The 15,227-nt window shown below is 43.1% G+C and overlaps 1 protein-coding gene across 2 annotated transcripts in view; it reads right to left on the bottom strand.

Annotated features, from left to right (window-relative positions):
- Positions 1-1,597: 1,597 nt before the first annotated feature.
- The window catches only part of myh14 (myosin, heavy chain 14, non-muscle), an 86,137-nt gene continuing 72,507 nt past the window's right edge, over positions 1,598-15,227 (bottom strand). The window contains exons 36-45 of one of the 2 annotated variants that reach the window (XM_083761894.1): positions 14,762-14,923; positions 13,512-13,640; positions 13,208-13,296; positions 12,204-12,327; positions 11,498-11,706; positions 11,225-11,333; positions 10,210-10,382; positions 9,751-9,774; positions 6,631-7,739; positions 1,598-6,023 (exon numbers count right to left, since the gene is read on the bottom strand). In XM_083761894.1, the coding sequence (XP_083618020.1) occupies positions 7,550-7,739; positions 9,751-9,774; positions 10,210-10,382; positions 11,225-11,333; positions 11,498-11,706; positions 12,204-12,327; positions 13,208-13,296; positions 13,512-13,640; positions 14,762-14,923 (1,209 nt within the window). In that variant the 3' untranslated portion in view covers positions 1,598-6,023; positions 6,631-7,549. The remainder of the gene's footprint in view (positions 6,024-6,630; positions 7,740-9,750; positions 9,775-10,209; positions 10,383-11,224; positions 11,334-11,497; positions 11,707-12,203; positions 12,328-13,207; positions 13,297-13,511; positions 13,641-14,761; positions 14,924-15,227) is intronic. The other variant, XM_083761895.1, reaches the window with a different exon arrangement.

Genomic DNA, 15,227 nt, shown 5'->3' with positions numbered 1-15,227 from the left:
CTGTGTGTGTGTGTGTGTGTGTATGTGTATTTATATGTGCGTGCGTGCGTGCATACTCTGTGTAAAATAACTGTGATGGTGGTGTTGTGGTCCAATGTCTCGTACTGTAAGTAAATAAAACAAGATAGATGCAGTGTCCCATTCTGGGCGGGAACGCCTTTTGGTTTTTCATTATGTTATGCTTTAGCTATATTGAAAAATAGCAGATCTACAAGCTCATAGCGCGGCATCGAGTGCCACACTACGAGCTTGTAGATCTGCTATTTTTTGAGTGGTGCAACCACTCCTACATCCAGCAAACGTCTGTGTACCTGTGTGTGTACATGTATGTGTACCTGTATGTATGTATGTATAAGTGAGCACGAGTATGTTACATATTTATACCAGTAGGGGGCACCAGAGATACAGAGAAGAAATTGGAATGATACAGAGAAGAAATTGGAACAATACAGAGAAGAAATTGGAACGATACAGAGAAGAAATTGGACGATACAAATTGGAATGATACAGAGAACCAATAGATGGGAGTTGCACCACTCGGTTCACACTGGTGTGATTTTTTTTAAATCGTGAAAATGTGGCACAAATCTTTGAATGTATATTATTTCAGAGCGAACATTTTCAACTCAAATCTTTGCTTCTGGAAAACAACATATTTTCAGATGGGGGGTCGGCGGCCAATTACACATATATTTGGGGGTCCTTGACATGAAAATGTTTGAGAACGACTGCCATAGAAACACAGGGTTTTTCAGAATACTGTCAGGATTTAGAAGACATTTGTAGAATCGTCCTCAGGTCTAAACACTGGTTAACACTGGTAAACAAATCTCCTGCCAAGCGTGTTGCTGTGTGGCTGTGATAACACTGTCTGTAGGGCAGTGGACTTTCAACCATTTTCATATCAAGGACCATTATTGATTTGATATTTGAGCCACGGACCACCATTTGATGACATTTAGCCTCTCAGACCCTGGCCTAAACTAAAGAATATTTTGTTGTCGTCGGATAAGATTATGTCCACAACTCTTTCCAAATTGATGTTGGCAGCATAGGAGAGACAACAGATAACAATTCTTCTACGTTCTCTAATTGTGTAGATTTCTTGTAAATTAAAGTAATGCAGATGTTTTAACAATAATGTAACTCTTGAGAGCGTAAAATTAAATCCATAAGGGTGCATTTGGTTTCATTTTACGCTCTCAAGAGTTTAAATCTATAAGGGTCCATTTGGGTACCAACTCTCCATCATTTAGCTGGGGGGACCACCTGGAACCCCCACAAGGACCACTGGTTGTTCCTCAGCTGTACTGCATTAATTAATTTATTATATTTTCTCTATTATTAAGGTTATTTTTGCAGTCAGTTTGAGGTGGCTGGGTCGCGATACATGGTCAAAGCATTTCCGGAATTCCGGGGGTCCCCCCAGCCAAAAGCGTTGAGAACCCCCTGCTGTATATATGGGATAAGTCAGTGAAGACTTCATTGTTTGCATGACATGTTGTACACGTATGAGATGAGTGTTTGAATCCATGAAAATGTGTGCGACATATACCCCCCCCCCCCACCCCAAGAACCAAGCACAGGAACGCAGAGCTGAAAACCAATGACATATATTAAAGTCAGATTTTCGTCAGAATTACAGCATCATGAACAAAATGAGTCTAAAACAATAAAACACATTTTCAAAAAGGTTTCAAGTTCCACAGTAGCCATAAACAAACAGAGAGAGAGAGAGAGAGAGAGAGAGAATCAACACCATCGTTGAAAACCCAAAGAGTACCAGACACACACAGATCTTCAAGACAAAGTTATCTCTACGATAACTGTACCTATGGATGTGGAAAGGTTTATTCACACAGGTATAAATCCCTCTGCGAAAATCTAACTCCAAAGACAAGAACGTTAGCGCATCTGCTGACACGGCCAGTATAAATTTGTTGAAATCGAGATTGGTCAACGTTGTCCTGAAGATCTATCTTTATGTGTGTGTTTTTGTGTGTGCCGCAATAATACCTTTTTAAGTTTAGGTATTCACCACTGGAACGATATATAGGACTTTGGTTTAACACCACAAATAAAAATACTGAGAAGGCGCATCCTTTCAAAAGATTCTAAATAGAAGATAAATTAACACCTTTTTGAAGAAGCACCGGTTTTGATATATCCTTCTACTGGCGGAACGTCTCGTTGCTGCAGTTTTAATCTCTATTTCCTTCGAGAGGTTCATCCAGTGTCACCTGAACGCCAGATTCAGACAAACACATAACATTTGGAAATAATCACAGATAAATGAGAACACGGTCCGAGTGACAACAGTGATAACCTTTTGCTGTGTCTTCCAGCTCATTTTTACAATTTCAGCATTGTTCCGTTTCCAAACTCTCCAATAGCAGATCGATAATTAGTAATCTGACGATGTCTGTGTTTAAACCCCCTTACTGGTGATGCATAAAGTGCAGCAATTCAACACAGAAACATACATAAACATTTACATATCACTAAAAGAGACAAATCATACAGAAAGAGAAAGAAAACCCCCCCTCTGGCAGGACATTAAATATATGTCATTGTTGTTCAGTAGTCAAACAAGGTCAATCTTAACGGCCCAAATCCACCCATGCTTTGATCTTTCTTCACTCGTTGCCAACATTGAATCAAGCTGAAAGCTGGCTTGGCAAGAAAAAAAAGAAATAGCTTATCATCATCTAAAAGAAAAAAACATATAATTTGGACTTTAGGACAAGGCGGACATTGGGCCCTGCATTGACACAGGCTCACTGCTGTTTTGTTCATCAGTGCAAATATTACTTTTGCATTGTAGTTTGGAGTTTCTTTCCCCACCCTGTACACATTACAACAGAGACGCAAAAGGTAATCAAAAATCAATTATCTCAAGCAGACAGACCCTGTTTACCTAATGATACAGGCCCCGTGTGGAATCAATGTCAAACACCTACTGCATTGTTCATCCCTGGCTCTTTATATGGACTTCCACAATGGAATTAGGAATAACAGTTAAGGACATGGAACTAACATATCCTATAGCAACCTCCATTGTCATCTCAATTTCACAGCCTCCAACATACCTGCTCGTTGTCTCTCAAAAATAAAAAAGGTGTAATCCACATCACTACGTAACAGATTTATAGTGAATTTAAGCAGCATATTGTCCTGGCCTGTTTAAGACGTTGTTTCCAATAGATAAGATCCCTGTACAGCACAGCTGTCTGGCCTACAGGTCCGTGGGGAGGTTTATCCACAAACACACAAACGGGACATTTTGTTAAATGACACGCGACAAAATGATCACAGACATGTCAGGGGAAACTGAGATGTTTCTTATATGCGGAAAGAAATCTTGCTCATATCAACCCTGTTGTTTTTGAGTGGTGCAACCACTCCAAAGAACAACAATGTCTGTGTCCGTGTGTTCACCTACTGTATGTGTTCACCTATGTGTTGGTTAATGAGCACCAGTATAATGAGTACCAGTAGGGACGCTGTTGTGCCAGAAACAGAGAGAGGGATAGTGCTGGGGGGTGGGGGTGGGGGGGGGGGAGTTGCACCACTCAGTTCACACGGGTGTGATTTTCTTTTGTTTTTAACAACAAATGCATCAATCAAATGTTATGAGTCTTTAGCTTGAAAGACATACATTTTTACTTCAGAGATATGCACGTCATATCAAGATATGCACAGATTCATCCCACATCGCCTTCCGAATCTAATACTACAGTACTAGTACTGTCAACTGGTCTTCTGGTAGTTGTTCTACTATGGGAGGCTTAGAACCTCTTTTCTAACAAACTCATGCGGGTCAAATCTCTGGAAGTCAGTGGAAAACCTTTGCACACCGCTACTGCTGTCGGCTACACTAGTCATTAAGCCCCGGGTTATACACAGGTGCACACAGGTGTCGCATGCAGAAAATAGCAGATCTACAAGCTCACAATGCATTGTTCTGCAATATGTTGTGAGCTTGTAGATCTGCTATTTTCGGTGTGTGAAACTAGTGCCACACGATTGAGAATAAATCGGGCTTTGCTACTACTCTTTCACTACACGCTGAAGTCCCTTTTCTCATCCATACGCCCACCATTTGGTTAAACACACACTTTGTTTCAGTGGATACTTTACACAGTTAAAATTGATAAAAATCAATATGACATTGTACAAGATGCTTGTTTAAACAAAAACAAACGGAATATGTTAAAAGACAAACTTTCACACTTCTACACAGGTTGTGTTCAGAGTTAAAAGTCGTTTTGCTGTCGTACGTAACTTTTTCCCTGTGAAAAAGGCCAAAGTGAAACGCCAAACATTTCCACATTTCTCTCTCTCGCGGTGACATTAAAACCCCATGGCTCTAGTTCTCCGCCAGTCAACCGCTTAAGTCTTCCGAGGTCGTCCAGCTCAATGGAAACAGAAAACAAACACACTGACGCTGCCATATTTATGCTTAGTTCCTCTACGTTGAGAAGTTTTGTCGAGTTCAAGCTAAAAAAAAGAACAGAACCCGACATCAGTGCTGTCAATACCAGTAGTACTCACATTGATCGTTCATTAATCATAAGGACAGTGCTCGCCAACAAGACAAAAACAATGCAACAGGCAATCAATAACTTATTCATATTTAGATTGATACAAAGTATAGGAATCTGACTGCTTGTTGTCAATAAGAAGATAAGAAGCAATATGTTTAAGACTTTAGTTAAATAAACTATCTAGTACTACCTAGCTACCTCCCTACAGCAATACCTAACTACCTATCGTTACATAATATTACCTAACATTACTGGATGTGTTGAAAAAGGTTATAATTTATTTTAAACAAATCCTAAGTTGCTTTTTTACACCATAAGCATTTATGAAATCATGTTATTGTATTATATTACTGTGCCATAGCATATTATGACACAATATATATGAAATCTTCATATATATATATATGATATGAAAAATGGATCTATGTGTAAAGAGACTCGTGGAGTGAACCGTAGATACCGAGTTGCGTTCCAGTTCCTTATGATTGATCAGCCATGTTCAATATTTAAAAAAGCTGATGCTGGCTTTATCCGTTTGTCTTTTCAATGTGACTTTTGTGATCGGATGCGCCCAATCAAAACGCAGCTGCGTCACCATACGCGTGACACTTCAACGCGTCATATCGGATGTAATATTCCTTAGGCAACAAAAAAATTACGGAAAGAGTAAGACAAAAAAAAAGACAATACGGAAAATAATGGCAATTGGTGCGAGAGAAAGCCTTAAGGTCCCCACACACCGAGCGCGTTTTCCGGATTTTTTGCGGCGTTTCTCCATCGATTTTCCGAAAAACGCGGCCGGTGTGCAACCACCTTTATTGTATATTGTTGTAATTGTGGCAGGGCGCGTATACCACAGAGGAAATTAGTATATGTTTAATGCTGATATTGTGTTCCTATTGCGCATCATCATCATCAATCTGGGTCTATACGCTGCGGCACATACTGTAAATAAAACACAGATCTACACACAACACGCATTGTGTAGGGAAGATGTAGTAAATGATACAGGCATCACCCACACACACACACACACACACACACCTCACTGGAGATCAGCTATCTGGAGATCAGCTAGATCTGGAGATCAGCTATCTCGGCAGCCAGATCTGGACTGGTCTGGGAGCATACAAACTGCACAGATATTTAAAAAAAAACGTCGACCGGAGTCCCTCAGAGCTCTATATACTAGTGTCTTCTCTCCGTTTTTTTTGCTCTACATTAAATATATTCGCCCCGAAATAGATCTTCTATTTTCGGTAAACGTTCTTATCCCCCCCCCCCCAAAAAATACAGATGCTGCATGGGGATTGGTAGGGATCATCACATGGTCAGTGCATTATGGTGCGGTTGGACAAAAGTTGCATTGAAAAGACAGGATTTAGATTGATGCGCGCGTACAATTACATTAACTCATGACTGGCTCTCTTTCGCTCTTAAACAACTCTTTTGAGTTCTTCGAGCTGCACTTTCTTTCTGGTCTAATTGTCTCCACCAGCCGAAGGCATGGGGAGAGTATGTTTTGCACTCCGTCCGTCCGTCCGTGTGTCCGTGTGTCCGTGTGTCCGTCCGTCCGTGACCAGCTAATCTCAGCCACCGTTAACCCGGTCGATGCCAAATTTTGCACACACACTCCCTGGATGCCAACCATGAACCTCTGCCCCAAACTTTCCAGAACGGCCTGTTATAGCGCCACCAGGAGGCCGCTTTGTGCAAAACAGGTTTTTGCACAGCACACCTACAGATTTTGTCCAAACATCACGCAAATTGGTACACAGTCTCTCTAGAGCCATTCAACCAAACCGGTCTTTCATATTTCTCACACTCCATCCTGATTGGTTAAGATTGGCTTCCAAAGTTCACAGGAGTGCTCAGTTTCAAACAAAATGCTGCAAATCATGAACACATCGCGTGATTTCCGTGAAATTGTGCACCCACATTCCCACTAGGCCGAGGACAAAATGCCACATGAACAATTTCAACTCAGCCTCAAGGTGGCGCTATAACTGGCCGAAAAGTGTTTTTACCTCTAACTGCACGGATCTGTGGATAACCTGGTGGAGACCTGTGCCCAGAAGGGCACTTTTTCTAGTTAAGATTATGGCAATTGTAAAAATTCCAAGATACTTTATTTCGTTTTTTTTGTTTTTCTTTTCCTTTCTTTTCTTTTCTTTTTTTACTGAAATATAAATACGTTAAGTTGTCTGCCATGCTAGCGGCCAGTTTAATTCTCTTCCCAACTAAACTTTTATTTTCATTTTTTCTGCAAAGTGTAGATTGTCTGAACACCTTTTCCGGAACTATTGTCAATCTTGCATTCTCTTTCAGAAGAAGCCCAGGCAGATTATAAAGCAAAAGAGAAAAAAAGAGAAAGGAAAATAAATAAAAATAAAGAAATCTCCCCATCATCAAAGAGCTAAACATGGCTTCATATTGAACTGGCTCCTAAAGGAGATCACAGCATCCATATATTGTTTCCTGCCATGGTTTCGTTAAGCACTGTACAGCATCCTTGTATCCTGCATACAAACAGCGTCCCCCCCCTCACTTAGACCTCTGGGAGATGTAGTTTGGTTTCCCCAGAGGTACACTGTATATATATACTGTAGGTAGAGACATTGCAGACATCGCACAAAGTCTGTGGTTTTTCTGTTCTGTGAAAAACAAAATGTCACTTCCCAGTTTTCCAGTTGTCTCCGGCTCGCTCTCGCTGCGGTCGGTTTGCGGGTATATGCACGTGTTCTCTGCTCACGCTAGCAACAAAAACAGTAGCCGATATTGTAAAAAGCGTAGATACACCAAGTCAGTTCGTTACACATTACCTAAGTGTGATTGTGTTCACTCCTAATGTGCGCACTGGACACGGAGTACATCGGTGCGAATTTGCATTCATGTACTATGTTACTCCATTATGTGCTGTGTGTGCGTGTGTGTGTGTGTGCGTGTGTGTATGTGTGTGTGCATGTGTGTGTATGTGTGTGTGTGTGTGTGCGCCTGCAGTGTCACTCGGTGTTGTTGATGCTGTATGGTGGTGGGGCGTCCATGCCTCCGTCCGAGGACGGGGTGGGGGTCCCCGGGGCACCGGAGGAGGGCGTCGGGGAGGCCGGGGGGTCCTCGGAGTCAGAGTTCTCCAAGGAGAGGTCGTCCACCAGCGCTCGGCGGCCACGCATGGCCAGAGGCAGTGGAGCGCGCCTGTGGAAGAGTGAGCTTTCGTTTAGTCGTGTAGCGTTTGGAACGTGAGACCGGTTTACAGGCAGTGGATGGAGCGCGTTAACCCATTTTGGGCGGGAACCCCTTTTGGTGTTAGCATTATGATATGCTTTAGCTATTAAAAAATAGCAGATCTACAAGCTCATAGCACACCACCGAGTGGCGCGCTACGAGCTTGTAGGTCTGCTATTTTTGAAAAATCTATCAACTTTCATTGATAATGAGCACCTTATCGATCCGAGCTTTTATGGAGGCCACTATAGAGCGTCACAATGCATTTGTCCCATAGGCATTTCGTATAAGCGTCGTACAAAGCCAACTCTTGTCGTGACAAATCATGACAACACACACAATATTTTGGACCAAACAAATAATTACAAAGAAGAAAAACAACAAAAAAAGTTCATTTTTTCTACTTTCTAATTCTTTGTTTGGCCCGAAATATTGTGTGTGTTGTCATGATTTGTCACGACAAGAGTTGGCTTTGTACGACGCTTAAATGCCTATGGGACAAATGCATTGCGATTCATTTCCTGGGCCACTCGTTGTTCTGAAAGGGGGAGGGACTGCGACGCTCTATTGCATGTTTTCTAATATTTTGTGGAAAGAGAACTGATAATGTTGCTGACCACAATCTAAAATTAAATGAAGTTAAATTAAATGTTGCCTATCAGTATCATTAAATCAACCATTCATTAAAGTATAATAAGTATATTATGTACTGTAATAGCTTAGATAGCACTTTATGTACTTAGATAGTATTTTAAATATAGCACTTTATGTAGACTTAGATAGTATTTTAAACAGACTTATAGCAGGTTACGTAGACAGCACTATAATTGCATTTTATGTAGTCATAGCACTTTATAGTACACATAATATAGTATAGTATGTATAGTTTACATAGATACTCCACTGTTACGTTCTTAGCTTACGCATGTTTCATGATAACTACTTTTTATATATGTGATGTATGCCATGCTTTTTGTTATTGCTTAATGTAAATCGCTCTGGATTAAGAGCGTCTGCTTAATGCCTAAATTGTAAATTGTAATAATTACGAATAAATGTCTCTTCAGCTCTTTATAAACAGAAAAGGTATTTAACCAAAAGATATCACTTGGACTACATTTTACTAGGGCCTTCAAATATAGTACTTTTCAAACAGACAGAAGGCAAGTAACCTTTTTACTTTTGTAAAATAACATTGAAGAAACTGTTAACTGGTTAATGTGTGTACTGTCAATTTAAAAGCGTAATTCTGTTTCCCTCGGGCAGCGCTGGTTGGCGGGTATCAATACACTTTAAGACCGACATGTTTGTGCCAGCGTGGGTGATTAGATTTAATTCGCCTCTTGTCTTCAATGTTTCTTTAAACATGAAGTTTAAACATGAATGCTCAATAACGGGCTCGAAAACATTATTGATACCGGGTACTCGATACATTTGTTATGGAGTTTGTAATGGGCTGGGGTTTCGAGCTCCATCACAGGGAGAGTGAATTTCTGGTTGCTGACTCGCAACGAGAGCACTTATAAAGAGGCCCGACTTGGACTGACAGTAACGGTGTGCTCATTCTCAGACAGGTACAATACTACAATCCCAAAGTTCTACCAGAGAAAAAAAAAAGCAGACCACACAAGCTTGTAGAACAAGTCCATAGATTGGACAAACTAGAGCATTGTGACTTCAATCGTAACGTTAGCAGGAAGAGATGGTCCGAGCAAAGACATAATAGAGAAAATGAACTTAAAATGAAATTAAGGTAATGGAATTAATGACCACAGTGATGATTAATCACACAGAAAAACTAATTATGGTGTATTATATCATGCAAAACATGCAGTGTGTACACAGCACACACACTCGCACGCACGCAGTCGCGCACACAAACACACACACATACACACACACATACTGTACACACACACTCGCGCACACACACACACGCACGCACGCACTCACGCACGCGCACAGTGTCAGTGTGACCTACTTGTCTGGTCTCCATTCAGGCAGGCTGAGTGACGGACGGTGTGATGCAGACAGGTGTGTTAGATGTGACAGGCACAGGGGGGGGGGGGGGGGGTGTTAGGTAAAAACACAGCCACAGAAAAACACAAACCAAACCATGGTGTTAACTGAGGGCAAGGCTAGGTAAGTCAGGCTTAATGGGAAACAAAATGCAACGAATGAACAAATGATTAATCTTAAAATAATAATATAGTCATGCAGGACAGGTGTGAGAAGAACAGCTCATGCACGTGAACAGCTATTAGACACACACACACGCGCGCACGCTCACACACACGCTCACACACAGACACACAGAGACAGACACAGACACAGACACAGACACAGACACAGACACACACACACACACACACACACACACACACACACACACACACACACACACACACACACACACACACACACACACACACACACACACCTGAGCTGGTTCCGGAGGGCGCTGATCTCTCGGCTCATGCCCTGGCTGCTGTCCGTCAGCTCCTCCAGCTCGCGCTGCAGCTTCCGGCGCTGAGCGTTGGAGCGAGAGTTCTCCTCCTCCACCTCCTCCAGCTGACGCTTCAGCTGACGCAGCCTCACCATGGACTTATCCAACTGTAGAGAGAGAGAGAGAGAAACGCTTGTTTCAATGTACACACATTATAGATTTTTGTTTCTAAAACGTTTAGTCCCAATACTTGATTCTGATTGGCTGGTTACCGTCACGTGACCGGTGTAAATTTCACCGATAACCCACACCTAGCCTCGATAACCCACACCTTCAATCACTTTATATCATTCGCAGCTGATCTGTAGCTGCACTGGGGAAGGGGAGCGCTTGATTGCCCCGTAAAGACATCAAGCGCTATTCTCCCGTCACATAGCCTACTTGCCGAGCACAACAAGGAAGTGATGTGGCTTGCTCTGTGGCGCAAAGCATAGCTACTTTTGTGAATTAATATTAATAAAATATTGCTATATGTTTGTAACCGTTTTGGCTGGGGGGCTGGGCCTACGCCCCCAGCCATTGTAAAATACATGGTAAGCTGAGACCTAGCACTCGTATCACTTCTTGTCGCTTATTTTTATGGGTTTTTTTTCCTCGAAAGAGACTGCTGGAGTACAGGGTTTGCTTGACCACAAATGCCAAGAATGTTATTTAGATAGCATGTTTACATACAACTCGCGGCCCGAAATGAGTTTTCTTCGTCGGGTGGCTGGCATCTCCCTTAGAGATATAGGGTGAGAAGTTCAGTCACGCGAAGAGAGACTCGGAGTAGAGTCGCTGCTCCTTCGCCTGGAAAGGAGCCAGTTTAGGTGGATTCGGCATCTGGTTAGGATGCCTCTCGGGCGTCTCCCTAGGGAGGTCCTCGAGGCACGTCCCACTGGGAGGAGACCCCGGGGCAGACCAAGGCGCAGTTGGAGGAAACATATCGACCTTGGAACGTCCATCATACCTGTTCTCTGTACTGGTCCGCGTGCCTCCTCTCATCCTCCGCCTGCATCATCACCTCCTTCAGCTTCTTCTCCGTCTTCCTCACCAGTTTGTTGGCCATGGCTCGCTCCCTGGTTGGGGGGGGGGGGGGGGGGGAGAGAGGGAGAGGGAGGGAGAAAGTAATGGGATGAGCTACAGGACATTTTATACTAAGCAAAGGAGAATGTCAGTTGATAACGGAACGTCAGTTTGTGTGTGTGTGTGTGTGTGTGCGTGCGTGCGCGTGTCCTCTCACTGTCTCTCCTGCTCCAGTTGCTCTTCCATGGTGTCTATCTTGGTCTCCAGGGCGGCGACGCTGAGCTTGTGTTTCCCGCGGATGGCTCCCTCCAGCTCTCCCAGGCGAGCCTTCAGCTCCTTGTTGTGTCTCTCCAGCTGCTCGCGCGACGCCTCCGCCTTCTGGCACAGCGTCCTCTCGCCCTGTAGCTGCACCGTCATGGTCTCCACCTGCACGGGGACGCCGGGGTAGACGCCGGGCGCTCAGTTTGCATCTAGTTTCGCCACTTCAGTCATAATTTACAGCGCTTTTACAAGTGCTCAAAGCGCTTTACAATGGTTCATTCATTCCTACATTGGGAGGTGAAGCGGCGAACAGTCGACGCCAGCGTCCTCACTTCCCACATTCACACACCCAATGGTGGCAAAGCTAGCACCGACCGACTCATTGGAGGCAACGTATAGGGTTCAGTGTCTTGCCCAAGGACACTTCGACATGTGGACGGGAGGAGGAGGAGCTGGGATTCGAACCTGCCTCTACCTCCTGAGCCACGGCCTCCCATATCCTACCCTAATTGTGTAGACTTGTTGCAAATTAGGTAATGCGGATGTTTAACGATGAACTTAATCTGAAACCAAATGAAACCAAATGGACCTGTAGGTAAGGGTCCATTTGGTTCCACTATATATATACACACAGGTGTAGTGTGTGTATGGAGTGTGTATACCTGCAGTGCAGTCTTTCTCTGTCTCTCTGCAGACAGCTCAGAGTTACTCTGCTCCTCTTCCAACTCCTCTTCAAGCTGGGCAACCCTCGCGTCCAATCTCCTCTTCTCCTCACACAGAGCAGACCTGGTGCACGCACACGCACACAGACACGCACACACACACACACACACACACACACACACACACACACACACACACACACACACACACACACACACACACACACACACCCACGCGCATGTACATTGTCAGTAATGTACAGATAATTAATTTGATAGCATATTGTTTAGAATGCTAGGTTTTATCTGTGATCCTGGTTCACTGAGGCGCCACACTGTCTAAAATAAAGTGGAGTGGAAATATATAGAAATGCTAGACATAAGGAATATTTCAACCCAGACAGTTTGTAAGTTGCTCTATTCAGTACATACATATTAGATATTTATTTGATCAGACACGACCCCCTTCCTATACAAACCCATTGTAACTTTAAACCATGAACGCCATGACTTTTCAATTACTTTTTCATTTATTTTATCAAGTAACTTAAAAACTGTCCAGGGTGCTTACACCCGGGACAAAATCCTGAATAGACATTGATATGACACAAATTTATTTCTAAAGTGAAATATCCCTATTAGCTGATTTTGTTAGCTAGCGCTATAACTAAATGCGACTCTGTGTACACAGTAAGCTCATACATATCTAGTATGTTTTGTCATATACGTACAGTATACACAGTGTGCATTGGTACTCATTATACAGTGTATGTACACACAGTACATTGGTAGTTCTGTGTAGTTGAACATGGATACTGACTTTCCAGAGGTGCTGTTCATCATCTCTTCATTATACAGTGTATGTACACACAGTACATTGGTAGTTCTGTGTAGTTGAACATGGATACTGACTTTCCAGAGGTGCTGTTCATCATCTCTTCATTATACAGTGTATGTACACACAGTACATTGGTAGTTGTGTGTAGTTGAACATGGATACTGACTTTCCAGACGTGCTGTTCATCATCTCTTCCGAAATCTCATCTCTCTCCTGCTGGGCTTGTCTTCTCTGCCTGTCTGACACCGACAGCTCCTACACACACACACACACACACAAACACGCACGCACGCGCACGCATACACACACGCACACACCAAAGATTGCATTAGGCCGGTAATTGTCGGTTTTGGACAGTTTTGTTTTTATGAGTTTATCCATCCATCCATCCATCAATCCATCCATCCATCAATCAGATAAACACGCTTGATACGGCACGCACGCACGCATGCACGCACGCACACACACACCTCAGTGAGTTGTATCAGCTCCGCCTCCAGCGTTTGCAGGCGTTTCTCGCTGTCTTTAGACTGAGCCACGACCTCCTCTCTGGCCAGCTTGGTCTCATCCAGCTCCCGCAGCATCTCCTTCATCTGGCCCTGGTTAGTGGAAACAAACAAACACAGTTTGTTTTAAACCCATTGTTTTCTCCCAATTTAGGCAGTGTAATTGGAGACTTGAGCTTGAAAACAGTGCCCCCTAGTGGTTCAGACACACATTGACACAGACACAAAGCCCCCCCTCTATGTACTCCTTTTCAGTAGAAACTTAAAGCTGATATAGACATGTTTCCAGTGTTTGTACACAGAATTCAAATAGCTCCACCCCCCCCTCCCCCTGGCATACTATTGGCCGAGCCAGGTCACTTCAGGCTATGGGATTGTTGTTGCTGCTGGGAGGGACGCTATGGATATTGCGCTCGTATGGCTAAATATGACATTAAAAATGTATGAATTTCTATCGATATCTTAGTTACAACTTACAACAATGACATTGAGTTGACATGTTTTTTTTAAGGGTAACTGTAGCATAATCGCAATATCACACGACTGACACGACGAGTCCCGCAAATGAGGAAGTAGGAAGTAGCGGAGGAGACTCTCAATTAAATTCTCTTTTATTTGTAATCGTGCATATAAAACATATATTGCCCCTCAAATGCCCCAGCCACTACAGCATCGTTCATGTGAACTACTCTGTCCACGGTTATTCATTGCAATGAAGAAAAATCGCTATGATGATCCGCGACGGCTCACCGTTGGCGAGCACGGGTTGAATGCATGCTTCAAGCCGGCCGGACCACCCAACCATGCGCTATACATAGCGATTCTCATAATTTCAATAGGCTTAGGCCTATTTCACATGAACAATGTTGGTGAAACTAAGATATGGGGATAATATTATACATTGCAATGAAATCACATCGCGTTTTCATTATAATACTGCTGGGTTGAACACACCGTCACAGGTAGGTCTGCTATTTTTTTTAAATCATGAAAATGCAGCACAAATCTTTGAATATATATTCTTTCAGTAGACTTGTTTTTTATTTTGACGTCAGGCCTAAATGGGTTAACATTATTACTGTTTGTCAGTAATGTCTGTGAGTGAAGTTATTTGTCATAGCTGCTCTACCTCGATAGAGGTAGAGCATGCCAAAGTTTTTGCCAAGTTCGATGCCAAAAACACAATTAAATCATTTTTGTCATGTTCCCCGTACCTGCAGTCTGCGTAGCTGCTTGAGCCCCTCCTCCCTGCCACGATTGGCTGCCTCCACCTGGGACTCCGCCTCCTGTAGCTCCGCCTCCAGCTGCTTCTTCACGGACAGAGCCTGGGAGCGCTGGCTCCTCTCCTCCTCCAGCTGCACCTCCAGCTCTCTCACCTGGAGGGAGGTTGGTACACACACACAACAAATTAATAATACATACGATACAGTCAGCACTTTTACTTAAGTACTGTACTTTAAGCTCACAACGCGACGCATTGTGAGCTTGTAGATTGGCTATTTTCAAATGGCCGAAATGTATAGGGTTGAAGTGGTTAATGTGTTATGTTTTCTAATAAAAATTAAAATCTCCAAAGTAACTAGTATAACTCAAGTTTTCAAATAATTGTAGTGAAGTAAAGGTACAAATCTTGGCTCTGAGATGTAGTGGAGTAGAAATAAAAGTACTGGAAATTGGAAA

The sequence above is a fragment of the Protomyctophum parallelum genome (assembly GCF_964188405.1).
Source record: "Protomyctophum parallelum genome assembly, chromosome: 3".
Lineage (NCBI taxonomy): Eukaryota > Metazoa > Chordata > Actinopteri > Myctophiformes > Myctophidae > Protomyctophum > Protomyctophum parallelum.
This window is presented reverse-complemented; position numbering and strand designations above follow the sequence as displayed.